The sequence below is a fragment of the Miscanthus floridulus genome, chromosome 5 (genome assembly GCF_019320115.1).
Source record: "Miscanthus floridulus cultivar M001 chromosome 5, ASM1932011v1, whole genome shotgun sequence".
Taxonomy (NCBI): domain Eukaryota; kingdom Viridiplantae; phylum Streptophyta; class Magnoliopsida; order Poales; family Poaceae; genus Miscanthus; species Miscanthus floridulus.
The window spans coordinates 77,381,260-77,409,225 of NC_089584.1; the positions used below are offsets into that span (position 1 = coordinate 77,381,260).

At 47.4% G+C, this 27,966-nt stretch overlaps 1 protein-coding gene across 2 annotated transcripts; it reads left to right on the forward strand.

Moving 5' to 3' along the window:
• Positions 1-19,455: 19,455 nt before the first annotated feature.
• LOC136452394 (uncharacterized) lies at positions 19,456-27,628 on the forward strand. Of its 2 annotated transcripts, XM_066453007.1 has the most exons (4): positions 19,456-21,834; positions 23,531-23,638; positions 25,339-25,448; positions 26,926-27,628. In XM_066453007.1, exons 1-4 carry the CDS (start codon positions 19,533-19,535, stop codon positions 27,001-27,003), a joined length of 2,598 nt encoding a protein of 865 aa, XP_066309104.1. In that variant the 5' UTR covers positions 19,456-19,532; the 3' UTR covers positions 27,004-27,628. The 2 variants fall into 2 exon arrangements, with proteins under 2 accessions (XP_066309104.1, XP_066309105.1); XM_066453008.1 differs by lacking the exons at positions 25,339-25,448; positions 26,926-27,628 and adding an exon at positions 22,812-22,868.
• The last annotated feature ends 338 nt before the right edge of the window (positions 27,629-27,966 follow it).

Genomic DNA, 27,966 nt, shown 5'->3' on the forward strand with positions numbered 1-27,966 from the left:
TCTTGTCATTGGATTAGGTCACACTTATTCACCCTTTTCCAAAGACTTCATTGAGCCTAGCAATCTTCTTTCTCATAGCTTCCATGTTTGCAAAGTTAATGGAATATGCATTCAAATCAAGATTAAAACATTTTCCACAGCCTTGACTAGTGGAGGGAATAGAGGTTTCCTTTGCCTTAGTGAGATATGAGTTGCTATCGCAAAGAATACTATATTGCATCTCAAGTTCATTGTGCTTTTCATCTAAGTCACAATACTTTTCTTAAGAACTTTATTTGCTTTCTTTGTGATAGCATGGTCCTCTTGCTTTTTGGCCAAAGCCTTGCGCAAGGATTCCATCTCACTTCTCTCTAATGCAAGAGCTTCTTTGCTAGCAATGTAGAGATCCTCTTGTTGGATAAGAGTCTCTTCTCTAGATTCTAGCTCGGCTTGGACACTCTCTAGATCCTCCATTAGCTTAGTGATGAATAATTTGGTCTTTCCATCTAAATTTTTAGTTATCATGTTTATTTCTTCATCACTAGATTTATCGTTGCTAGAGCTATCACTAATATCACTACTAGAGATATCACTAGGAGGTGGAGAAGATTTGGCCTTTGATTTGGATTTTACCTTCTCACCCTTTGCCATGAGACAAATGTGAGGGGAATAGTAGTCATCATCGGACATGTCGTTGAAGAGCCTTGGTGTAGGGGATGACTTGTGAATAGCAATAGTTGCAATCTTCTCATCCTCTTCACTTGTGCTTTCTTTAGTTGAGTCCCATTCAGGCCCAATGTGAGCCTCTCCCATATACTTCTTGCTCTTTCTATGGTTGGTCTTCTTCTCTTTCTTGTCCTTCTTGTATTTGTTGTCTTTGATCTCATATGAACACTTGGCAATGAAGTGATCGGTGCTTCCACAATTATAGCATGTCCTCTTTTTCTTGTTTGGGAAGCTTCTCTTCACTACCTTGTAGCCTTGCTTCTTTAGCCCCTAGTGATACATCTTCATAAATAGAGCAACATCATCAACTTTCTCATATTGATCATCATCATTTTCACTTTCACTTGAAGACGATGTGGTCTCTACTCTTTCTTAAACTTGCTTGCTTGCTTTGGGCTTGCTAGTTGAAGCTTGTTTGTTGATCTTGGACTTGCTTGTAGAGCCTTGCTTGCTTGATTTGTTGGCCTTGAGAGCTACATCTTTGATCTTGACGCCCTCTAACTTTGCTTGCAATTCTCTAAGTTTCTTCCTCTCATTGTTTCTTCTCTTTGCATGTCAAAGGTCAAGATCCTCCCAAGTACATCATTTGGTGTGAAGTACTCAAACTTCTTCTTGTCTCTAATTAGAGTGACCACGGTCTCATTTTTAGGTGAATAAGCTTCCAACATAATCTTGACAACTTTATGATCATCTAGCTCATCACAACCATAGCCTCTAATCTTGCCCACCATTGTCATCAACCTATCAAATATCTCTTGCAGCCCTTCTCCATCCAAGATAACAAATTGGTTGAGCTTGGACATCAACAAATTAATTCTTACCTTTCTCACTTTGTCAACCCCTTCATGTGCAAGATGCAAAGTATCACAAATTTGCTTGGCAACATCCACACCAATCACTCTATTGTACTCATCACCATCCAAGGCACTAAGTAGCACACTAGTAGCTTGAGCGTTGAGGTGGATGATTCTCATTTCTTCCATGGTTGGATTCTTGGGATCAACTGGTGGCTCAAATCCATTACAAACAACCTCCCAAATGCCGGGATGAAGGCCTATAAGATATGCTCTCATCAAGTGCTTACACTTGGCAAAGTTAGTCCCATCAAAATGAGATAACTTATGATCATGGTTAGTCATAGATATAGAAGAATAGTTAAAGGATACAACGACGTATTTGTTGTCGTCATTCTTCTTGCCCTTTCCTTTCTTGTCCTTCTTGCTATGCACTTGGTAGGACTCATCATCATCACCATCTTTAGAGCTGCTAGATAGCTCACTTGAAGATGCATTGGAAGCTTTTGTTTCTTGTTCCTTCTTGTCGACGAAATATGGTCGGCAGTCTACCTAGGGGTATGCCCAAGGTAGTAGATTATCGGCAGACAGATGCGCAAGCCCCAAACAAGACGGTGACGCAAGACAGACACGAGGTTTTATCCAGGTTCGGCCGCCGAAAAGGCGTAATACCTACGTCCTGCGTCTGATTTGTATTGCTGTATGTCAATGAGAGATGTTTTTTAGAGGGGTCCCCTGCCCGCCTTATATAGTCCGGGGGCAGGGTTACAGATCCGGAAACTAATCCTAGTCAGTTACAATTGCCATATGTGGCCGGACAAGGATTCCTATTCTAACCGACCAGGATCCTGCTTGGTCGCCAAATCCATCTTGATTCCTTGTGCGGGACTCCGATCAGGTGAACCGAGCCGCACGTCGTTTTTCGGGTGGACTGAACCCATTGATCCGGGCCAGCCCAAGCTTAGCCGTAAGGGTATAGGGGTTAATACCCCCACAGCTAGTCCCCGAGCATCATGTATTATGCTGCGACACGCCATTTTCACCTTCTCCGACAAGCGAGGCTTGGAACCTTGACGCCTCCGACCACCGTCATCACCGGAGAAGTAGGTTGTCCGAAGAATGTATGGTGCTCTTAAAAAAAAGAAAAGATTTCTGTCCTGAGAAGTGTGCCCACTTGTATTTCTGAAAAGAAATGTAAGTGGTCTTGAAGCATAGCATTCTTGAACATCAGAAGCGTAGGGGTCGAAAAACAAACACATTCACCGCAAGGTGAAGTGTGCCCACTTAGTCCCCGAGCCTGGTAGGAGGTGACGTAGGCACGTGGTGCCAGGGTCTAAAAAGAATTCATAGTTTAGTTGAAAACCGAATTGCCGTACAGGCAAACATGATGCACCGGCAGATGCATCGTACCGACGTAGTCCCCGAGCTTGCTGGAAGGCAAAGTATGAGCCTTGTAGCAAGGTCTAAAGAAATGTCTCTTAACTGTATGTGAGTACAGATCACATGTAGCCAAGGAGAACCATTATTCAAGCAGTGGTCGGGGCAGTCCCCGAGCATATTAATAATCCTTTTAATCATTCAAAGCACAGGGGTCGATTTAAACAAACACATTCACCGCAAGATGAAGTGTGCCCACTTAGTCCCCGAGCCTGGTAGTAGGTGACACAGGCACATGGTGCCAGGGTCTAAAAAAGAAACTCCGCTGAAGTTAAGAATCCAATTGCCGTACATGCCAAACAAGACACACCGGCATTTGCATCGTACCGACGTAGTCGCCAAGCTTGCTGGAAGGCGAAGTATGAGCCTTGTAGCAAAGTCCAAATAAATGTCTCTCAACTGTATGTGAGTACAAATCACATGTAGCCGAGGAGAGCAAAACTCCAAGAAGTGGTCGGGAGAGTCCCCGAGCACAGCGGTTGTCATAGCAGCTCCTGAATACGGTAATAGTCGGAGTAGTCCCCGAGCACAACCGTGGTCGGAGTAGTCCCCGAGCACAAAAGTGATCCGGACAGTGCCCGAGCACGGTAGTGGTCTGGGCAGTCCCCGAGCACAGTAGTGGTCAGGGCAGTCCTCGAGCACAGTAGTGGTCAGGGCAAATCCACGATCGCGTGCGCTGCTTGTACTATTATTTGGTGTATTTATTTTTCTCTACTCTCTGCCAAGTCCAATCTGACCAGTCTGACACGTCTGGTCGAAAAAGTAAATAGGTATAGTACGTCATTCTATCTTCTTATTTTTATTTTTATTTTTTGGCAAACAGTCGGTTGACACCTGTATTGAGGTGTGTCAGTGTGGGTCCTCTTACACCATCAACGAAGAGGCGCGTACACTGTTAACGAAGGAGCGCGTTTATTGGCGCAGATTTCGAGGTTGTGTGAACAACCGTCTGCGGCGCGTGCGCACGACTCCCAATATTCTCGGGCGAACGAAACGACGGTGCCCTTTTGCTTTATATAATGTAGGTCTGGTAAGTTACCCTCACCATTCCCCATTGTCATCCGCCGCCGCAACCTTCTTCTTCCTCCTGCCGAACCCTATTCCCCCAAAAATCATCACCAATCCCCTCGGTCTCCCGCATCCACCCACTTAGTAAGGACCAACTAATGGCGAAGAGAGACGCCCAGAAGAAAGGCGGGGTCATGGCGAAGGAATGGTGGAAGTCGCGGAGCAACGAGCAGACCATCGAGGACCTCGTCGCCATGGGAGTGCTCCACAACAAGGCACTTGCGGGATGGCGTGCACCCGAAGGAGAAAGCTTCCCCGATCCACAACCAGGTGAAATTGTGGTTTTTGAAGATTTCTTCAAACGGGGTTTTGGGATTCCAGTGCACCCTTTCCTTCAGGGTCTCTGCTTGTACTACGAGATTGGGATTTGCAATCTGCATCCCAACTCGATTCTTCTCGTCTCTACCTTCATCCATCTCTGCGAGGCGTATGGTGGCTTCCAGCCCCATTTCGACCTCTTTCGCCACCTGTTTTGCCTTCGGAAAAAGGGAAGTGGTGGCTCGAAGATCGCCGGAGGCGTCTATCTGAACTTGCGTGACGGCATGAAAGCCCAATACCTGCACTGTCCCTGGAACACCTCATTGGACGAGTGGTACAAGAAATGGTTCTACATCCGTGAAGAGCCGAACACCATCACTTTGTGCGACGTGGGGCTAATTCCAGAGAAGAAGAACAGCTGGTCGGAGAAGCCCGAGAACTTGGAACAGATAGCCGAACTGCTCGGGATGATCCCGTGGAGAAGGCTTGATGGCCCGAGCGTGGTCGGCAACTTCATTAGCCGACGAATTCAGCCATGCCAGAAAAGGATTCATCCTGGCTTCGAATACCAAGGTGGCGTGGATCCGACAAGGACCAGGAAAGAGCCGCTCGATAAGACGGAGATCAAGGCTAGGATTGGAGAGCTGTTCAATCTGGCCGATCCGAATTATGTTGCACTGAACGCCATCGAGCACGCCTTCAAGCTGGCTCGACCTCCCCCAAAGGTAAATGACGTTTCCTTTTAACTGTAGAGTCATGTTGTATCAAGAAAATAACTGTCTTTTCCTTCATTTTGTGTCACAGTATAATGGCCGTGACCGGGCGGGAGTGTTCGTGTCGCCTCCCCCTGGTGTAGAATGGCCACAAGCTACCGGCCCAGCCGCCCAGACCAGCACCAGGACCGACGACGTTCACTGGGCGGTACTCGAGACCGTAGAAGACGCCTTGACCAGAGCCGCTGGCAAGCGTCCGGCTGCCAGCAAACGGCGCCAAGCCATCTTCTCCCTGTCGGACGACGAAGCAGAGGATGCTGACATCTTCCGGCTCGTCCCTCGAAAGAGGAGAAGGCAGGTGGGACCGACAGAGCAGGGTGGCTCCTCTAGACCAGCAGTGGTCACAGCACCGACCACTGCTGCACAGAGGACCGACGAAGGGAACATGCCGCATCATACTCCGACGCCCGTACCGGAGGTTGATCAAATCCCGGTGGGAACTACCGAGCAAGCTGAGCAGGGACGGTCGAGGAGACGTTCCTTCGCCACATCCTTCCGCAAATCGAAACTGTAAGTATCCATATTTTTGATGTAAACTTTGCATTTTGTACTGGATGCTATTGTCGTCTAAATTTGTCTCTGAACTCATTAGATCTCAGTCCACCGAAAACCCCGACTAGCTAGCTGGGTGCGGAACGTCCTCACCAACAATGGCGGGACCAACTGCTCAGCAACCAGCCGTGGAGGAGCCCACGGCAGGGACTCCACCTAGGTCTCAGCAAGCGGACGACCAGACGCCGGTCCCCGAGCAGAATACAAGTGCTCCAAGCACGAACCCTGACGAGGCGGTTACCACGGCGCCAAGGGAGCTGGATCTAGCCGAGGGGCAGCAGCCAGAAGTTGCCCGGAACATGGTTACCGACGCGACGGCTCGTGGGAAAGCCATGGTGGTCGTGGAGTCTGCAAACGCCGGACCAGTGCCGCCTTCCGAACAGGAGGCTGAAGAGGACGAAGTAGAAGAAGTCCTGGGCCGTCCCCAAGATAGGCGACAACATGTATATGTTTCGCGCTATCGGAACGACGAATGGGTCATGCACGAGGAAATCCCAGAGGTCGAAGAGACCTTAAGAGTCGAACGGGCGGCCAAGCATCTGGTGACTGAAGTCCAGGTATATTTGGCTTTAGTCCTTGACCCTGTTGTGTAGTCGAACTGTCTGACGTGGCTTGTCTGTGTGCAGGACTTGATGAAAACTGCAAGATACCGCAAAAGGTGCTTCGACCAGATAGAAGGAATCATGATGACCAACAAGGAGCTGACGGCTGAAGTGGAGCGCCTACGGCGCCAACTTGAAGCCGCCGACCAGGAGAAGACAGACCAAGAGGCACAGAACCAAAACCTGGTCGGCCAGCTCCAAAGCAAAGAACAGGAGAAAACAGGTAAGTGTTCACCGTATCATAACAAGTGCGGGACTTGTGTTGTTTTGTTTTTGACAGTAATAGATGTAATGCAGGTTTAGAAGCTGAAGTGACCCGCCTCCAGGGAGAGAACAGCCGTGCGCTTGCAGAATGTGGTCGCCTGAAGGAGGACAACGAGAAACTGGCACGCCGCCAGTCGGAACTCCAAGACCACACTAACAGGATGAAGGACGACCTGAAAAGTAAGCACTCCAGACCACCTTTCTCATACAATTGCCCACATTGCCTTGTCGTATCATCACGTTTGATGTCTTGTACTGTTTTCAGTTTTGAAAGTCAATGCCAAGAGGCACCTTGAGGCCGTGATCAAGGAGCGTGACGACTGGAAAGCACAATGCCTTAAGGCCACCGAGGAGCGGGACACGTGTAGCAAGCGGTGCCAAGAAATGGCAACTGGCATTGTGCCCGTCCTCGACCTTATCGACCCAGCGCTCACAGAGGAAGAGCTAAGGACGCCTCAGCTCGGACTGGTCGAGAGATGCAAGCAAGCATGGGGATGGTTCCAAGACTTCGTGAAGGAGGCGGGTGAGTACACGGGTGCCCATGTGCTAAGCATGGTGCGTGCTCACTACCCCCTGATCGATCTCAAACGCTTGGAGGCTGGGTACCCGAAGGAGATAGACCCAGACAAGGCCGAAGAACTTCGGACGGCCCAGCTGGACTTGTCGTCAAAGATAATTGGCGATATTAACCTGTGCGGAGGTGGGACAACACCTGTGCAGGGTATGCCATCGACAAGTCAGCCGGAAATGCCGTCGGCTGCAAGCCAACCGACGAAGCCTGCGGTCTCGACCAGCCAGGCACCGGCGGGGCCATCTCCTTCAGCTTGATTAGCTCAAGAGTCCTCAAGACTCGAGTAGGGTATCAGAGGCGACGAGCAGTAAATGCCCTGCTCACCGACCAGCCAATGTAATAGGCTTAGAGCTGTAGAAGGAGGACATAGTTGTGTTATTGTAAACTTGAGCCTCTTCAAGCAAGCTTGTAATAACGTAACTGTATATCATTACAAGCTTGTTTGCTTTATACAAAACGCGTTTAAGCTTGAAATTTTTTGTTGGTGTAACTAAGTGGGAACGTGTTAACGTTCGGTTTAGTTGTACCGTTTTGCTCGACACATCATCTCGAGGGGTTTGTGCGGCCCTGGTTGGCATGTGGTCGGAGTGTGAGGTAACATGACCTGTGCACACGTGGACACGGACAAGTCAAACTAGGGGGGACCTGCCAATCACCTGCAACGTAGAGAGCGGATCCCGTGCACGTGTTGGGAGGAACCGGAGACAGGACCTGCTCCGAAAACCATAGAAGGAGTGGTGGTCGGCTTGTACTGGCTAAGTCAGAATATCCATAAAATTCGTAGTGACACATTAGAGTGGTCGGAAAAATCATAATTGCTTTATTAAAATAAATCGAAAATGTAAGTAGAGTACATATCTCAATAGTTAAGCATAGAATCGTCTAAGCTTGTCGATGTGCCATGAGTTTGGTACGTCCGCGCCGTCTAGATGAGCTAACCTGTAAGACGTTGGACGTGTGACTTCCTTGATCATGTAGGGTCCCTCCCATGGGGTTGCGAGTTTGTGGACACCAGCCTGGTTCGTCTTCCACTTCAGGACTAAGTCCCCGACCACGAAGAAATGCTCTTTAACGTTCTTGTTGTAGTACCTACGCAAAACAGCAAGGTATTTGGCCGTGCGTACGCAGGAATCAAGCCTTTTCTCTTCTGCGCTGTTGACTTCTAGCTCCCGTACTTCGTCGACCTTGCCTTCGTCGAAGTTCTCTACCCGTGCTGATCTGAAAGCTATATCTGGTGGAAGGACTGCCTCAGTGCCATAAACCATAAAGTATGGTGAGACGCCGGTGTTACGACTGGGCTGAGTTCGGAGGCCCCAGACAACGGCTGGTAACTCCTTGAGCCATCTTCCAGGAGCTTTATCATTTTCTCTGTACATCCTCTTCTTCAACGCATCCAAGATCATGCCATTTGCCCGCTCGACTTGTCCATTAGCTCTAGGATGCGCCACCGAGACGTATTTTACAACTATGCTCCTTTCATCGCAGAAGTCCCAAAAAGCGTTCCCGGTGAACTGAGTACCCAGATCAGTAATGATATTGTTGGGCACGCCGAAACGGTGGATGACCTGGTCGAGGAATGTGACAGCTTTCTCTGATGATGCCTGTACCAGAGGCATGTATTCTATCCATTTAGAAAACTTATCAATTAGCACGAAGACGCACGTAAATTTCCCAGGAGCTGGTTTGAAAGGCCCGATCATGTCTAGTCCCCAACATGCGAAGGGCCAAGAGGCTAGAATCGTCTGGATCTCATGTGCTGGTACATGGATTCTCTTGGAGAAGAACTGACAACCCTCACAGCGGTGGACTAGCTTCTCTGCGTCGGCCACTGCTGACGGCCAATAGAACCCTGCTCGGAAAGCCTTACCGACCAGTGTTCTCGAGGCCGCGTGGTTGCCGCAGGAGCCAGAGTGGATTTGGTCTAGGAGGTGCTCGCCTTCCTCCTAGGTTATACACTTCATCAAGATTTCCTCCTTAGCGTTTTTGCGCCATAACTTGCCATCGACGAGCAAATACTGCTTACTACGACGCATCAGGCGCTCATTTTCTGTTCGATCGACATAACCGCTACCATCTGTCAAGTACTTGATGAAAGGCGTTCTCCAGTCCGGCTCATGAGTGGTCGGAAGCGGCTCGATTGTGCTTGGCGCCGGAACCGTAGCCACTAATTGCTGGTCTGAAACTTTGTTGGTCGTTGAATCTTCGTCTTCAATGGAAGGCGTGAGCAGGTCTTGGACGAATACGCCATGTGGGATTTTGGCTCGGGATGATCCTAACTTTGACAACGCATCTGCTGCTTGGTTCTTGTCCCGAACCACGTGTATGTACTCGATGCCATAGAACCTGCCTTCCAGCTTTCTTATCGATTTGCAATATGCGTCCATCTTTTCACTGGTCGTGTCCCAGTCCTTGTTGAGTTGGTTGATGACCAGAGCCGAATCTCCGTAGACATAGAGACGTTTAACTCCAAGCTCGATCGCAATGCATAGACCATGCAGGCATGCTTCGTACTCGGCGGCATTATTAGATGCTGGGAAATAAATCCTAAGGACGTACCGGAGCTGCTCCTTGGATGGTGACACGAAAAGAACTCCTGCTCCCGCACCGTCAATGTTGAGAGAACCGTAGAAGTACATCGTCCAATATTCGTCGGATCCCGGAGAGGCAGGCGTGCTTAAGTCTGTCCACTCGACGATGAAATCGACGAGTGCCTGAGACTTGATTGTAGTACGGCTTGCAAATTCCAAGGAAAAGGGGCATAGCTCCATTGCCCATTTGACGATGCGCCCGTTCGCATCCTTATTGCGAATGATGTCCCCCAAAGGATACTCGGTCATGACCACCACACGATATCCATCGAAGTAATGTCTCAACTTTCGGGATGTTATCAGTATGGCGTAGAGCAGTTTCTGAATCTGCGGGTACCTGGTCTTGGATTCGTTGAGTACCTCACTAATGAAATAAATTGGCCGCTGTACCTTGTAGGCGTGGCCCGGCTCATCGCGCTCGACCACTATTGTAGTGGAAACCACCCGATCGGTTGCCGCAATGTAAAGTAGGAGAGTTTCATCTTCTCTGGGAGCAGTAAGTACCGGAGGTGAAGTGAGGTATTGTTTCAGCTGCGTGAAGGTAGCGTCTGCCTCCTCCGACCACTCAAACTTCTCGGACGATTTGAGCAGTTTGAAGAACGGTAGTCCTTTTTCTCCTAATCTTGATATGAAACGGCTTAGAGCAGCCATGCAACCGGTGAGCTTCTGAATATCCTTCACCTTTTTTGGGGGCTTCATGTCTAAGACAGCTTTGACTTTCTCCGGGTTAGGGCGTATGCCGTCGTAACTGACGACGTTGCCGAGCAGTATGCCAGAAGGGACACCAAAGATGCACTTCTTTGGGTTTAATTTCCATTGGAACGTATTAAGGGCTGCGAAGGTGTGTTCCAGATTGTCAACAAGGGTATGTGCTTCCTTGGTTTTGACAACTACATCGTCGACGTAAGCCTCGACGAGGCCGTCTTTTATCTCGTCGTTGAGGCAGGCCTGTATAGCGCGTTGGTAGGTAGCACCGGCGTTTTTGAGCCCGAACGACATAGTCGTGTAGCAATAGGCGCCAAAAGGCGTGATGAAAGATGTCTTGATCTGGTCGTCCTTTTTGAGAGCGATCTGGTGATAACCAGAGTAGCAATCGAGAAAGGAAAGCAGCTCGCAACCGGTGGTTGAATCTACGACCTCGTCTATGCGAGGTAAGCCAAAGGGGTCCTTAGGGCAGTGTTTGTTGAGATCGGTGTAATCAACACATATTCTCCATTCATTATTCTTTTTGCGTACAAGAACCGGGTTGGCTAACCATTCCGGATGATACACTTCTTTGATAAATCCGGCTGCCAAAAGCCGTGTAACTTCTACCCTAATCGCCTCCTTTTTGTCGCGAGCGAACCGTCGTAGCTTCTGCTTGATTGGTTTGGCTTTGCTGTTGACATTTAAGGAGTGCTCAATCAAGTCCCGAGGTACACCGGGCATGTCGGAAGGTTTCCATGCAAACACATCCACGTTGCCCCTCAAGAACCTGACGAGCGCGTCTTTCCTATTTGGGATCCAGGTCGGCCCCGATGAGGGCCGTTTTGCTGGGATCGCCTTCGACCAGCTGGATCGTCTTGTGCTCCTTGGATCTGATGTTCTTGCGTGGAGCCTTGAGCTCTGGGATCTCCAAGTGGTCGGCCGGGGTCTTCTTAGCGTCGAGCATGGTCTCGGCCATGCGAATAGAGAGGTCGTGGGCCTCTGCTATTTTGAAGCTGTCGTCCTCACAGGTATAAGCTGCATATACGTTGCCCCTGAGGGTTAAAACTCCTTTCTCAGTGGGCATCTTGAGCACCAGATACCTGTAATGAGGTATGGCCATGAACTTGGTGAGCGATGGTCGACCAAGAATAGCATGGTAGGTGCCATCGAAATCAGCGACCACGAAGTTGACGTAGTCGGTGCGGAAGTGGTCCGGAGTCCCAAACTGCACAGGTAGCGTGATCTGCCCGAGAGGTGTGGAGCTCTGTCCGGGGAGAACGCCCCAGAACTGTGCCTCGTACGGCTTCAGGTCCGCCTGGGCTATTTTCAGAGCGGGCAGGCTGTTCTTGAACAGTATATCAATGGAGCTGCCACCGTCGATCAGTACCCTATCGAATTGAACCTTGTTGATACAAGGATCGAGGACCAGAGGAAAACGCCCTGGCTCGGGTATGGCGGCCCATTGGTCCTTCCTGCTGAAGCAGATTTCACGGTGAGACCACGGAGGAAGCCGCGGATCGGTGAGAAGGTTGTCGGTCTTTGCCACGTTCAAGCAAGCGCGGGCGAGCAGCTTGCGTTCTCGTTTGGTCTCAATGGACACCTTGCCGCCGATGATGGTGTGCATGCGATCAGTCGGCTTGACGTATTTATGACGAGGATCTGCATCGTCGTCATCGTTGTCCTCGTTGCGCTGTTCCCCCGCGTCATTAAGCTTGTCGGACGTATCCGGAGCCTGTTGACGCGTGTAGATAGTCTTGAGGACGCGGCAATTCTCCATGGTGTGGTTCGACTTGGGATGGAGCTGGCAGGGTCCTTTCAATGCTTTGGCATAGTCGTCCTCGTAGTTTCGACGTCCGCTGCCCTTTTTCACGGTATTGACCTCGCCGTCGTCTTCCCGAGCGCGCTTGCTTCTGTAATCGTCACGGCGGTTGCGCCGTTGATTACGTTGATCACGGTGGTCGCGGGAGTCGTTGCGCTGGTTGCGATGGTCAAAATTGTCGTTCCGACCACGATTGCTGCGGTAATCGTCACGGTGTGGAGGGTGGTCGGAGCGTGGAACCCTTGCTGCTTCTTCAACGATTATCTTTTTAGCGTCGTCAGCGTCCGCGTATTTCTTAGCGGTGGCCAAAAGCGCTGTGACTGATTCGGGTCTCTTCCGGAGGAGCTTGTCTCTTAGGGCGTCGTGGAAGCGGAGGCCGGTGATGAAAGCCTCGATTGCTTCGTTGTCGGAGATTGATGGGACTTTGATGCGCATCTCCAAGAAGCGCCGAACGTACTCACGCAGTGGTTCATCCTTCCGATCTCGGATCCGCTGCAGATCATACTTGTTGCCGGGTTGTTCACAAGTAGCGATGAAATTGTCGATGAAGGCCTGCCTGAGCTCCTGCCAAGAGTCAAAATAGTTCGCTGGCAAGATAACCAGCCATTGGTGACCTGCATGACCAACAGCGACTGGGAAGTAGTTAGACATGACGTGCTCGTCGGCCATGGCTGAGCGGCACGCGGTTTCGTAGAGCATGACCCATAATTCGGGGTTTTCCTTGCCGTCGTACTTCTGAAGCTTCTCGAGCTTGAAATTCTTGGGCCATATGACTTGGCGCAGGTGTGGAGTGAACTGCTTCAGACCCGGCGGACTGTGGGCGGTGTCATACTCCATACGGCGATAGCTTTCATGGGATGCACGATCGTCGGCTCTCTGGTTGATGCGAGCGCGCAGATCACGTCCGCCGAGGTAATGGCGGAGATCGTTATTGCCATCGCGGCGATCTCGATTGCCATCTGGATTAGCCCTGCGACCGTGGTTATCACGGCGATTGTCACAGTTATCTCGGCGGTTGTCGTCTCGAACGTTGTGGCGGTTATCCTCCCGACGGCAGTTGTCGTCCCGACCACCATCATGACCACTGTTTCCACCTTGACGGTTGTCTGATGGGTCGTTATTGCGCGAGCCACGTTGGTTGAGTGGCTGTGAGCGACTCGAGTATTGGCGGCTGTGGCTTGATTCGACAGAAACGGATGGGGCCCGGGCTTGATTCATCTCCGCAGTTTGAGCCATAGCAGCTGTCAGATAAGCTTGTATGTCATCACGGACTGCTTGGGTCTCGGGAGTGTTGGGCAACCGCTGCATTGTCGCCATGGCGACGGCCACGTTGGCGCTTGGGGTCTTGAAGACCTGTTTGTCCCCCACCCTGTCGAAAGCATCGTTGAGGTCACGAGGTCGGAGTCTTATGCGTCGTGCCTCCTAGTCTGCTTCAGCTTCGATTTGCCGGCGATTAAACCGGTCGATATTGCGTGCTTCGCGTGCAGTCTTTTCTTGTTCTGTTTCGCCAACTGCTGGCGACTCGTCGTTGCTGACAACGTGGATCAAATCCCCTCGTCTTGGCGGGAAAGACGGAAATTGGGGGAAACCCGGGGCGTGGTCTGGTAGATCCAGATCGTATTTGACGCCTTCATCTTCGTGACGCTGAAGCTCGGTGTGGACAGATGCGTTGGATGCGATGCCGGATGAGGAGCTAGAGTCACCCTCTCGGACTGTGTGGACGGATCCTTCTTGATAATCTTCAATCCGGACCATGTTTACGATGTTGCATGGCTTTGGCCGAGATCGGTGGATAGAACATAGGTCCGAGCGGCGTCGTAGGTTGTACGCATAGCTGGAGGCAGCGTTTCGCAGGCCGTAGGGCTAGACCTGGTGGTTCTCCGTCAGGACTTCGTACTCGCAGAGTCAGAGACCCGTCGCGAAGGCTGGCTGGCGACGAGCGGAGCGCCCCTCAGGAGTAGATACGACCACAAGATCTGTTCCAAGCCGTGCAGGACGACTGGCCCGAGCCGGTCGGATAGATCTGTTGTGGGGAGCTGTTACCTGCTCATTAGGTTGGCTTTGAATCGTACTTACCAGAGCTAGGGTTTCAGCGAGTTTGATGCCGACCCAATCGATGGAGTCGTGCAGGTTGGTGTCGTCGATCTGCTTTCCTCTGTAGCAGGGAAGCGGATGACGGGTTGTCGGCGTGGCTGTGGGCGTGGTCGGAGCCAGATGTACCGTGGTCGGAGCCAGATCCATCGTGGTCGGAGCCGTGTTCATCGTGGTCGGAGCCGTGTTTACCGTGGTCGGAGCCGTGTTCACCGTGGTCGGAGCTGTAGCCGATGCAGGTGAAGTAGTCGTCGACGCGGGTTGGATCCACGCCTCCTCCGCGGTCATGGCGATAGAGACGCCAGGGCCGGTAGTCCAAGTGATCTGGCCGACGGTGAACGTGAGGCCGTTGGGCGTAGCCATGGAGCCGGAGATGATGACCATCTTGTTTGCTTGGAGAGCAGTACGCACACCCCCTACCTGGCGTGCCACTGTCGACGAAATATGGTCGGCAGTCTACCTAGGGGTATGCCCAAGGTAGTAGATTATCGGCAGACAGATGCGCAAGCCCCAAACAAGACGGTGATGCAAGACAGACACGAGGTTTTATCCAGGTTCGACCGCCGAAAAGGCGTAATACCTACGTCCTGCGTCTGATTTGTATTGCTGTATGTCAATGAGAGATGTTTTTTAGAGGGGTCCCCTGCCCGCCTTATATAGTCCGGGGGGCAGGGTTACAGATCCGGAAACTAATCCTAGTCAGTTATAATTGCCATATGTGGCCGGACAAGGATTCCTATTCTAACCGACCAGGATCCTGCTTGGTCGCCAAATCCATCTTGATTCCTTGTGCGGGACTCCGATCAGGTGAACCGAGCCGCACGTCGTTTTTCGGGTGGACTGAACCCATTGATCCGGGCCAGCCCAAGCTTAGCCGTAAGGGTATAGGGGTTAATACCCCCACACTTCTTCTTTCTTGCTTCTCTTCTTTTTCTTCTAGCTTCTCTCTTGAGTCTTCTTTCTTCTTTTCTTGCTTTCTTCTCTTCTAACCACTGCTGCTCCTTCTTCTTCTCTCTTGCTTTTCTTTTCTCTTTTCTAACTGTCCTTCTTCTTCTTCTTTCTTCTTCATTTTGAGCTTTTCGGCATTGGTTGCCTCTAGCTGTGGGAGCGTGGAGTTGCTCGCTGTAGAGGCATTAAGCTCAGTGTTGTTAGTGTCATGCAGCCCAACGTCCTCCGGATCGACGTTGATGGGCTTCACAACACCGGATCCTCCCCTCGGGCTCCATGCCTCACACGGTGAAGCGCACACGAGGTAACCTACTCTGATACCACTTGTAGGATCTCTGGTTGGCCTAGAGGGGGTGAATAGGCCTATCAAAATAAACACTCAAACTTTTATCAAATTCACCCTATAGCACTGCCGCTTTGGAGGGCGACACTACTGGACCAGAATAGTGGCACTGTCGTACCTATAGACAACTTTGAGTCACAGTTCAAAATCCGTGAATGAAAACTTAGATCGGAGAAATTTCCTAGCTTACTGCAGGTATGACAATCACAGATCAAGAGCTAGAAGTGGTAGAAATACCACACACAAGTAGATCGACTAAAAACTCTAGAAATCACCTCAACCATAATATGTCATGCAAGTAATATAAATCAAGTACAAGTGACACAATTATTTATCCTATGGTTCGGCTCGCCACCCAAGCTTGCCTACCTCTATGTTGTTGAGGTTAACCACTAAGGCTTAGAGCTTTCTAGCCCTTCCTCGTTCTCAAGTCAAGAGACTTAACTCTTGAGATGAAGGGTGAGTTTACTAGCTTCAAGAGATGGTTATAAACCTCTTGGGACTACCACACAAGTTGACAAGCTCCACGGGCGATGCTCTAGCCGGCTAGGAGCCAAGCTCCAAGAGTAACAAACACAACTGCCGGCCAAAACGTGAACCAAGTGCTCTTTAGAGTTAGAAAATCAATGGAGCTGCTCTCAAATCGAGTTTGGGACCCTTTTTCTCAAGGATTGATGGAAAATCAATGGATTTGCTTAAGGGCTTGAGGTCAACAATGGAGGGAGAGAGAGAGCTCCAGCTCTACTTTGACGTGCTCAAGTGTGGAAGAAGATACATGTGACCGTTGGGAAGGAAGGGGAAAGGTATATATATACCCCCCAGCCCCAACGGTTACTTAAATCGCAGATAGCCGTTAGGAAGGAAAGGGAAAGGTATATATACCCCCAACCCTCAACGGTCACCGCACTCAAGGGGTTAGGTGACACAAAGCCCACGGCCTCGAGGTCGGGCAATACGGAGCCTGTGGCCTCGAGGTCGGGCGAGACGGATCCCACGACCTTAGGGTCGGGCGAGACGGATCCCGCGACCTTGGGATCAGGTGAGACAGAGCCCGCACCAAGGGGTTGGGCGAGACAGATCCCACGACCTTGGGGTTGGGCGAGATGGATCCCGCACCAAGGGGTCGGGCAAGACGGATCCCGCGACCTTAGGGTCGGGCGAGATGGATCCCACACCCAAGGGGTTGGGCGAGATCGTTTAATTTGTCTCGAGCCATCCGGGAAAGTCAGTGTGGGCGCTAACTTCCTTGTGCCACGACCCAAGTGCGTCAGTGACTCTCTTCAAGTGCGACAGTTCCGCACCACGCAAGACAGCAAGAGTAATAGTGAAGTGGGGACTGTCTTGGCTATGGATCTGAGGATGCTTGTGGTTGTTTAAACACTTGGTAGCACATATTTGCTTAAGCATTGTATCCCCTTTATAGTACGGTTTTTTCTATACTCAAATTCAAGATATAAAAGAATCTTAAACATCTTTTTAGTTTGCAGCCATCTATATTTATAATTAGGGGCTCATCTGTTTCGTGTAGCATTCTTGAATATAAATTCCCTGTATGTCATCTTGATAAATCTTATTAGTTCTCTAATTGCGTGGCCATTATCACCAAAACCTATAATTAAGGCTTGACTGCACTTTCAGGACTGTTCCGCTCCATGTTTTCCAGCTCTGTTCCATGTTTTTCAGTTAAATAGGTGTAGCTACACAAACTCTATTTTTAGGAAAAAAAATATGAAGTTGAAAGTGCACCTAAAGATGCTCTAGAAACTTAAGGGGTTTGTGAAGTTGCCCCATGATAGAGTTTGTGCAATAAAGTTGGAGTAGTGCCAAACAGAGATTATCACTGAAGATCAGGTTGGATGACAACAAAAAAATCGAGTAGGATAGCAATGTAACAGTGAAGTTTCTCAACAACCTCTACGATGTGAACTTCTTTACCATAAAAAAGAAGAAGAAATGTATTGTTGACCACGCTGTCCAAGTTGTTTTTGGCCATGCAATTCTAAATCTAGACTAGCCCTCGAACTATATAAATTTAACCATCTAGCTGGTTTTGAATGTGGCTTTTTATTTTTGAGTTATTTTAAATTCTTAGAGTTCAGTTGCTTGCACTTGTCACCACAGGAAGCAAACATCTAATTAGAAGTAGTATTATTATATTAGGGTCTCTTGTGTTACTAATTAAATTTCCACTAGTGTCTTTGTTTTTAGTATTCATTGGCTATTCACCTCCCTTTATCCGCTTCCTAGAGCATTTCAAGTTCTCACCGCCATCAGGGTTCGAGGCTGCAAAACTAGTGGGGGTGGTCATGGTTGCAGACTTAGAAAGAGTCTTCTAACGAGGTTGCTAAACTAGCGGTGGTGGTGGTCGAGATGACAGTGGGATAGGCAGGGGCGTCATCTGGCGAGGTGGTGGGAGAGGCCACCAATTGGACGATGCAAGTGACGGAGGAGTCAGCCGAAGAAGAATTTTTTGTGAGATAATATATAAATACATATTCAAACACATATAAAGCCACATATTATATCATTACCTTATTCGTGGCCCACAGAACCTGAACAAATCCGTCCATGGGTCAGTAGGCCTCCCATGGATTTCATTCCATTCGTGAGCAGGTCAAACAACCAAATTTATAAGAAAAAATATCTCTTTTTACCTCCCTGAACTATCATAGCAGTTTAGGCTTCCCTCCGAAAACATCAACGTAAAAACTATCTTCCTCAATCCTCAAAATCTTTTGAATTATCTCTTATCATGGTTAGAAGCGGTTTTATCATTTTCAATTAAATACTTTGTATGATTTTCAATAAACAATGAAAAATATCTATAAGCTTATAAAAAATCCTAGATATATACTGGGACACTACAAATCCGAATAAAATATTTGGAGACCAAGAAAATATATCTAGAATCTTCAAGCAATTAGATTTAGCTAGAAAATGGAAATTTTTCATTTTTTTAAAAGAAGACCTAAAACATTCTAATAAATGTCTAAGAGTGTTTTAAAAACTTTTCACAATAAAAAGACGAGATGCAACCAACATCAATGCATTCCGCTTTAATGTATGTTACATTTATGCTGGTTATATCTCATATTTTTTTTGTTGTGAAGGTTTTAAAACATATATATACGTTTATTAGAATGTCTGGGAGTTTTCCATGTTTTCATAGATCTTTTGTCTATCTCTCTAGAGACAAATCTAATTTTTAGAAGCTTCTAGATACTTTTTATCATATTTTATAATGTATTATTTGTGTTTCTCATGCCTCAATCTATCTGTAAGATTTGTTTCAAAATATCTTAGAAACTTAGAGATATTTTTATGGTTTAAAAGCCATAAAAAGTGTTATCATTTTTTTAATCTCAACTTGGCCCTCATGGCCTTTCATTCATAGACGTGGACTCGACGGTCTCGCGAGTTACCATAATGTTTATAAACTCTGGGAGGGGGTAGTTCCACATATGGGATTGACCCGGATCCCAACTCAATGCTGTCTTAGTAATCTCGCTCACATAGAGTTACAAGAATGCGGGACATTTAAAATCTTGTTACAATAAAAATGATCATGTAAGAGTGAATATTACGAGACAAAACTCCACCAGGCGCCAAGTCTCTGGCTTGTGATGTGATTGCTTCCCGAAGTTGGCTGCAGTCCGTTTCCAGCTCAACGGTAAAATCACTTTGAAAGTCCTTTCTATCTAACCGGCGTGCAGTTAAACTGTTGTGATAGTTGAGATTAGTAGTTTGTTGGATTTTAGAGTTTGAAAAGAAAAAACGGGCTACGACGTATTAGCTTTTAGAGTATTTTTTGTTGGATTTTAGAGTAAGAAGATAGTCTAAAAAGGGTATTCTTTTCATTTCATACCAGCGGGCTGTTAACGAGGTAAAACCGTCCGACGCAGGCTAAAGTCCAGTGAAACACATGAAACAGTAGAACTCAAAAAACACACACACACACACTAATCTCTTCTCAGCTTCTCGGCAACCTCTCCGGTTTCCCCGTCCCGGTCACCGCCGCCATCGCCGGCGCCCATGGCGGCCTCACCAGGGACAACCGACCCGCTTGAGAGCTCAACAGTGGAGCATCCTGAGGCGGTCCAGCCGCCTCCACTACCGATCGATGAGGCGGAACCGCTGTCGCCAGGGGCGGCGGCTGCACATGAAGCGATCTCTCCGAAGAAGTCCGCTTCCCCTTCGCCGCTTCCGGCGAACTTGGCGGTCGAAGTTTGTCCCGAGGTGGAGGCCTCGTCCTCGTCCCCATCCCCGTCGCCTTCTCCCTCTCCATCTCCCCAAATCGTGGAGGCGTCGCCGGGTGCGCCACAGCCACTGTCCCCTCCACGTACTGCTCCGGCTGCTGCCACGCGTGCTTCGACGGGCCTCTCCATTACAGAGGCGGTGGCAGTGGCGTCCCAAGAAGCCGCTTGGCCATCCCCGTCTCCCGAGTCTACGGACGCGCACTTGCACAACGAGTCCGCGCCGCCGACGCCGCCGATGGAGATTGGGCCGGGTGTGTTGTTGCCACAGCAGCAGCCGCAACCACCATCCCTGGAAATGGCCCCTCCACTATGTGATTATTCAGAGCCTGCACAGCAATTGCCGCTGTGCCACCCGGATGGATGCACAGGCGCTTCGCCAGACGCACCGGTGGATGAGGTAGTGGCAGGAACGTCAGCAAAAGCAGCTGGGCCGTCGCCAGGTGAAAGCTCGGAGTTCGCACAGTCACCGCTGCATCTTCCAGCTGAAAGCACATATGTCTGTTCAAATGCAGCGGGCAAGGTATCAGCAGTGGCTTCAGAAGAAGGTACTCAGCCTGCGATGGAGGCAATTCATGGTGAGGGGCCATCAGAGATTGGAGCACAGAGATCATTGCAGGGGCCAGAGGAGACAACAACGTCCTCCAGGATGGAAGCTGAGCCTTGTTCGCCGGAGATGGTTCCTCCAGGGTTTGAAGATTGTAAGTCTCAATGGTTGCCATTGTCACATCCTAATCCTCTGGTTGAATCCACACACACTGTGGTACAAGTGACTGCCACCAATGCTATGGGCACGACGCCAGATGCAGCAACTGGGTCACTGTCTTCACCTGGCCTATTTCCGCTGTTGAAGAGAGGGGAAGAGGGGCAAACACTTCCAAGATCATGCTCTCCCACAACAGAAGCTGCTCCATGTTCACCAGATACACCACCTCCAGGCTTTGAGAATTGTAAGTCATCATGGCTACCGCTACCGACTCTTCAACCCATAGCTGAAACCACGTATGTGTTGCGCGATGTGGCTCCCACCAAGGCAATGGCAGTGGGATTTATGGAAAAGGAATGCTCAGTGCTGGCATTGGAGCGAACAGATGTGGAGATAGACACAGAGCGGAGCCTATTGCTGCCATTGGATAGTGGAACTGGGAGTTCATTGCAAGGGCCACTGCCAAGATCACCTTCTCCCATGATGCAAGCCATTCCCTGTTCACCGGATACAGCACCTCCAGGGTTTGAAAATTTAAAGTTCACACAGCTACAGCCTCCCTCTCTACCTCTGGTGCAGACTGCACATGTACTGCAAAATTCAGCTGATAATGAGGCCATGTCTGTGATATCAGAGGAAGCTCCTCAGCCATCGCCTGCATTAGATGCAACGGATTTAGATATTGATGCCAAACCTGTCCTGGCACCACCATCGGAGAGTAAACCAGGGAAGTCATTGCCACCGGAACCTCCCCTTCTGCTATCTCATGTAGCACAGCATACAACCTGTTCACTAGGGATGGTGCTTTTAGGGTCTGAGAATATCGAGTCCTCGCAGCTGCTGCCACCAGCTCTGGTTCTTCCTCTTGATCATACTCCAGACATCTTGGCTGATGCAGGGACCAAGAAGACAGTCACAATGAAAGGAGTGCGTCATCCGCCGCCTGTAGCAGGAGCGGCGGAAGAAGCCAATGGCTCTGTTCTTCCACCAGCAACGGAAGATGGTTGTGAGGGCCAATCACCACAGCTAGAGCCACAGGCTTCTTCCCCTGCAGTGGATGCTGCAGCTACATCGCTGGAGATAGCTCCTAGAAGTTTTGAGAATTCGGAGTCCTCTCAGTTGATCTCTCCTTGTCTAGCTGAGACAATAGACCCCTCTACACATGCATCAGCTACAGGCACAGACATGGAAAGCACAATCCTGCAGCAGTCGCCATCGAAGAGTGAAGAGAGGTCATTGCCACAGCCAGAGCAACACCTGTCTTCTCCATCTGTGAAGGACACTACTTGTTCACCAGAGGTTGCACCCCCAGGTTATGAAAATTTTGACTCCTTGGATCAGCTGCCACCGCCACCACCTCTTTGCTCGAAGTTTGGTCAGTATTTTTCCATCTTTTTGCAAACTTACTTTTCTTTGTTTTTACTTAGTAATTTTCTGGTCATCTATCTGGTTCATGGCTTATGTGGTAAATGTAAACAGAACAAACCTTTGATAGATCTTGCACATCTAGTGGAGGAATTTCTGGACATCAACAGAGCAAATGGTTAATATTACATTATTACCATGTAATTTAACTTGAAATAGTATGATAGAAAATAAAGAATAAGTCTAGATACCTTAGCATTCATATAGTATGTTCTGTGCTAGTATCTTATGTTCTTATTGCTCTATTTTTATCTCATGTAGTTGTACCGGTATATTTTGATCAACAATAATGCACTCGACAAAGGGCATCAGTTTACTTAACTGCATGCCAAAATGTATACAACAACAACATAGCCTTTCAGTCCCAAGCAAGTTGGGGTAGGCTAGAGTTGAAACCCACCAAGAGCCCCAAGTCACGGTTCAGGCACTTCAATAGCATGCCAAAATGTATCTATTTTTATTTTTTAATATCACTATAACAAAGTATACACTATACAGTACCAAGCTGCTGCATTAAGATAAGATGAGAAAGCTTGGATGCATAAAGCTCAAGCCTTTAGATACTGTGAATGACTAATGGAGAAATTGGCAATTAACTGAGAACTTCTCTTTAGGCTGTTTAGAAGCAGACTGGTGAGCAGTCCTGGCATCTGCTACTTGACCAGGATGCTGTCTAGCTCCTTAACTCCTTTGGGGATCCCAAAAAATAGATCTTATTAAGCTGCAGTAAGTTTGAGCTTTGTGGAATATGCAATATGTTAATGCTAATTAAAGCAATGTAAAAAAGGTAGATATGGAGCTTACTTTTTCAGGACATTTAATCCTTATTTCAACATTCCTCTCTTTATCTGAGTACAAAAGAGTGGTACTGATGAAAGTCAGAAAATGTGGTTTTAGAGCTGAGGAAGTTGTGCTGTTTGATTGCAGTTGAAACAAATTCTTTATGGACAATAAATAGAAGACGAAATCTGTATGGGCAGTATTGTAAGCAAGCTCTTACCTTGAGGTTTTAATCCAACCTTTTGTGGATTCATGTTTAAACTGAACATCAAGATGCTACTCTATGCATTGTGCAAAAACTCTTCTGAGTGACCCGTGGCCTAATATAATTCTCCCTCCATTCCAAATTATAAGACGTTTTATCTTTTTGAGATATGCAGCTTTTGCTATGCACTTAGATATGCACTATGTCTAGTACATAGTAAAAGCAATGTATCTAGAAATGTCAAAACATCTTATAATTTGGAACAGAGGAAGTAATAAACTATTAGATTCAATCATACAAAATTTTAAGATTCTAAACCAAAGAAGTCAGTTTCCGTACCAATGAAGAAATCGAGGATGTTATAACAGTGATCAATCTTTTTAAAAGAGATTTATAGTTCTAAAAAATGAAGGGCGGGCCTGGTGCAAGCGGTAGAGTCTTACCGCCTGTGACCGGAAGGTTCCGGGTTCGAGTCGCGGTCTCCTCGCATTGCACAGGCGAGGGTAAGGCTTGCCACTGACATCCTTCCCCAAACCCCGCACAAAGCGGGAGCTCTCTGCACTGGGTACGCCCTTTATAGTTCTAAAAAAATACTGTGTGCAATGTGGGGGGCTTGTACCTTTCTTTGTGTTATTTTTAACTTAGTTGGTGACTTGCACAGAAATTGGTCAAATGGTATGCGGATGTTGTCGTCAGCTTGTTGTATATCCTAGGGGCGCTGTTCATGTTCAGTGTTTTGGTTGCTCGACAATAAACCTTGTACTGGAAGGTGCGTGCTATTTCTACTTTAAAAATTATCTCACCTTATTCTGCTTGTACCTTATTCTCAATTGTTCTTTGAAAATCATTCATTATTCTCTCCTTGTACTATATTTTCTTCTTAATGAAATGACACGCAAAGCTCATGTATGGGAGTTTAGGTGTACTCCATCCGTCCCAAAAAAAAGAGTCGCTATGGGAATCGTGCTGGTCAAACTTTCTCAACTTTGACTAGATTTGTAGAAAATGCGTGCAACATTTATATCTCCAAATAAGTTTATTATGAAAGTATATTCAACGATCTACCTAATGGTACTAATTATGTACCATAAATATTAATATTTTGTTAAATATGTTTGGTCAAAGTTAAAAGTTGTTGACTTTTTAAGAAGCGAGAATGACTCTTTTTTAGGGACACAAGGAGTATGCCAGACAATGTTACCAAACTGTCTAATCGATCCTAGTCGCCATGGCACCGATCAGCCTGACTAATCGCGATTAGAATTGCCCACCAGTCATTGTCAAAATTAATGTGGCCAGCATTTTTACTCAAATTAAGTGTCATTTAAAAGGAGCAAAACAGGATATGAGTAAAAAAGGTTACTAGCTGGACTTATATTTGCAGAAGAGTGATCAAGGCTAGATGAATTATATTCCTCCTTGGAGGAAGTAATTCTGCTGTAATTATATGACTCTTTTTTTTTTCTCAAAAGTTTCATTGCTTTATCATTGTCTAGAGTTAGTTTGATTTGCCATGTATATAAGTATATTAACATTGTTAGTCCCTCGATCTCTGGTACGGAGATATCCGACCACTCACTAGTGTTGCCGAGCACACACTAGCGATGCTGACCACGAACTGTCGTTGCCGACCACACACTATGGCTAGAGGTAGAAGAAGGGAGGGAGAACAGAGCATACACACACAGCAGAGACACCAGTGTTGGCCGGAGTTCTGTATAGGAGATGACAAATCTGAACTCGCTCTCTTTACTGAGTTACAGTGGCAAACTATATATACAACTCTATCCATCTAACACTAGTACAGACATATCAGGCTGCCATGCTGCTACAGTGACTAGATGTGACAGCAGGGCTGACTTTGGCGTCTGCCCCTGCTGTGGCTACAGTGCGGTAGGTGAGCCGTTTGGCGCCTGCCCCTGCAACTGCTACAGTGCAGCAGCAGGGTGCCCTTTTCGGCGCCGTCTTCCCCTGCTGCGTATTCACACAAGGGATGCAGCAGATTATCTAACAAACATAGACTTAGCGGAGGTTCTTATCCTTTGCTTTAAGTTGCGTTATACATGCCCTCTGAAGTTTTCCACGCAACATGTTTGCATGTTTTGGATTGTTTTTTGGCTCAGAATTGGTATTAACTTAGGGGCTGTTTGGTAGCCGGCCGCAGCCTGCCACCGCAGCAGAGCCCGCGCCACACTTTGTGGCGAGCGTTTTGGCCACTACACCCGCCATGGAACAGTACGATAGAAACTGTGGCGGCCGCATCACGAGGCGAGCAACCAGGCAGCAGCCTTTTGTCTGTGGCTGCCTAACTTTAGCTGTGGCGAGCGGCGGCCGAGAAGCAAACACGCCCTTATTCTCATAGACTTCTTCATATTTCAGTAGCTTTTACAGACTCACGTAATTCTTAAAGTTATCTATGCACTCTCTTATCATTCAAAGATTGTTTTACCTTCTTTTCTTTCTTGGCAGAACATCAAGTTGGTAAGGTGTATTGTGGACAATGTGATACATTGTTGATGTATCCTTTTGGGGCTCCTGCTGTTAAATGTTCCAACTGTCTTTTTGTCACTGAAATCGGAGTAAGAACTACAACTTCCCACATAGTTTACTTGCTACATGTGTTTTGTTGTGCTAATATATTTGATGAAAAAAGGTATATGCCATTGAAAAGGTAGTTTCACTACTTATATGAGGTGGCACTCAAATTATTTATCCATCTTTTTAAGGAATGTGAAATATCTTTGCCTTAGATTCTAGTTCCCAATTCATCTAATTTTATTTTATTTTTTCCCAGTGAGGAAATCCCATCTAGTTTCATTATATAAAAAAGCTTAACAAAATTCCAAATTAAAGACTTAGAAGATACATATGTCCTTGGCTAGATTTGACCATACCAAAGAATGACTCAAACAAAGAAGGCATTAGAACTTGATAACCACATTCCACCAAATTAAGTAGCCCCTTAGCCCAAACATGTATCGTATTTTATGCTGCTTCTGCCAGCCACCGCAAGAGTGTGGATTGCTGTTGAAGAGGTTCACATGCCTTCTTCTGCAGTCCAGTCCAAAACTCAGTCTAGTGGCATCAAACAAATATTCCTGCCTTTCCAGATCAACCAAACAATTTTTCCATTTGCGAGCCACTAACTTGTGAGTATCCACATTGAATTGGGTATTTGGATGATCCAGTATGCCTAAAGTTGTTACCCTGTGTTTGGAATGTTTGTGAAACCAAACAAGCATTCAAATTTTCTGCCATGCTCCAAATTTACTGAACCAAAGGACAACAAACAACGAATTGCACACATTCAGCCTTTCCGGCCCTCTTCAATAACTTTTTTTGGTTAAGATGCTATTCCTCATCAGAGAAAGTGTTAATCCTTAGTGGTAGTTTCAAGTTGCTGATATGAAGAGAACTGTGAAGATCCTTTTGGGACCAGCATCACTCTATTCTGATGTTGGGCTAAATCACTATTCTCTAGGTAGTATGTATGCTAGTGTGGTGATTCAATTGACCTGTTAATGTTACCAATGGAAAATGTCACCCATCGTTAAACAGTGTTGAGTTGTTTGCCTTTCTTTTTTGTGGAAAATGCTTCATACCACCGTGCTGTGCAATTACAGGTGAGGCCTGGTCCCATTTGTCATCAGCTTGGTTGTACCTTTGCAATCAACTAAGTTATCAAACTTAAACCAAAAGCAGGTTTAAACGATAAATCAACAAGCTTCTTAAATAAACCTTTCCATGACAGCACGTTTGAGAAAGATGTCTGTGCCTTTTCTGAATCATTGCCAACATGTGAATCTTTTGTCATTCCTTGTGATTTTTTGGTAATCATGCTATCCACTGATGAACCTGGAGCTCTCGAACTGTCTGCTGTGCCTCAACATTGTTAGCTTCAACTTTCACACTTTCCAAGTAGTAGTACCCGCATCAATTCAAAATGGGTGGACCAAAGGCCACACGATCGCCTCTGTACTGTCAATTGTTATTTATGTCTGCAAAGCTATTTTGCTGAGTACCAATGCACTGATCTATGAGATTTTGTTTCTCCAGGAACGTAATGTTCGGCCGCGTATATTGATGGAACAGAGTGTGTCACCTGATCTGCAAGAGGTAGTTCACCAGAGCTAGGTCAGGCTTTAACAAGGGCAGGTCGTGGAACCTAGGTGATAGTGCCCGTAACTTCAGAAGCTGCCATGGAAAACTCGCAAGTCATCCACCATGGAAGATGGTGAAGCTAGCTGTAACCTCAAATGGCCTGTGCGCTGTGGAAGTGTGGAGTGGATAGCTTCAGATACAGCCTGTAGTTTAGGGATGAAAAAGCGGATCTAGTATAAGCGAAAAGATTACACCCTGCCATAGCCTTATCATAGGGAATATGAACTGCAAGCTCTACGAAGTACGAACCGTAGAACAACCCACTTGCATCCTTAGCGTTATAGCACAATCACAAGCGCTTTTATGGCCCTTTGGAGGCAACAAGAGGTAAAAAGAAAAGGTACTTAATGATAGTTGGCCCTGTTCGTTTTGTTGAAATTTAGCTTATGCTAATGCTTATGCTGAAATGTTGTGAGAGGATGTTCATTCGCGCTGAAAAGTACGGCTAAAGTAGTGCTGCAAAAAAGGGGAAACTCATTCATTCATTATAAACATGGTACAGAAATGGGACGCAACAAGCCCCATTCAAAGTTTTGTAAAGCCAGTTGGATGTTACAATGTTGAGAATGTGCTGAAGCTTGACAAGATTGATCGATGCCTGTCTTGGCTGTTTTGCTAACTTGTCTGCAACTTCGTTCATCTCTGTTCGGATCTTGAGTATTGAGTATTGAGTAGTTCCTTCCTCGTGTAGCATCAATTAGTGCAGCAAGGATCATCTCTCTTTGGATCTTGAGTACTAAGTAGTTGTGTAGCATCAATCAGTGCCGCAAGGATTGGTATAAGGGACCAATGGCTGGGTTGTGGAGCACGAAGCTAGAGGTAGCAGCATTAGCCAACACCTGATTATATGTTAGAATGTTGGTCACCACGAGATCATGGATATGACATATATAGGAAAAAAATACAAAATAAAAGAAAATGAAATTAATAGAAAAT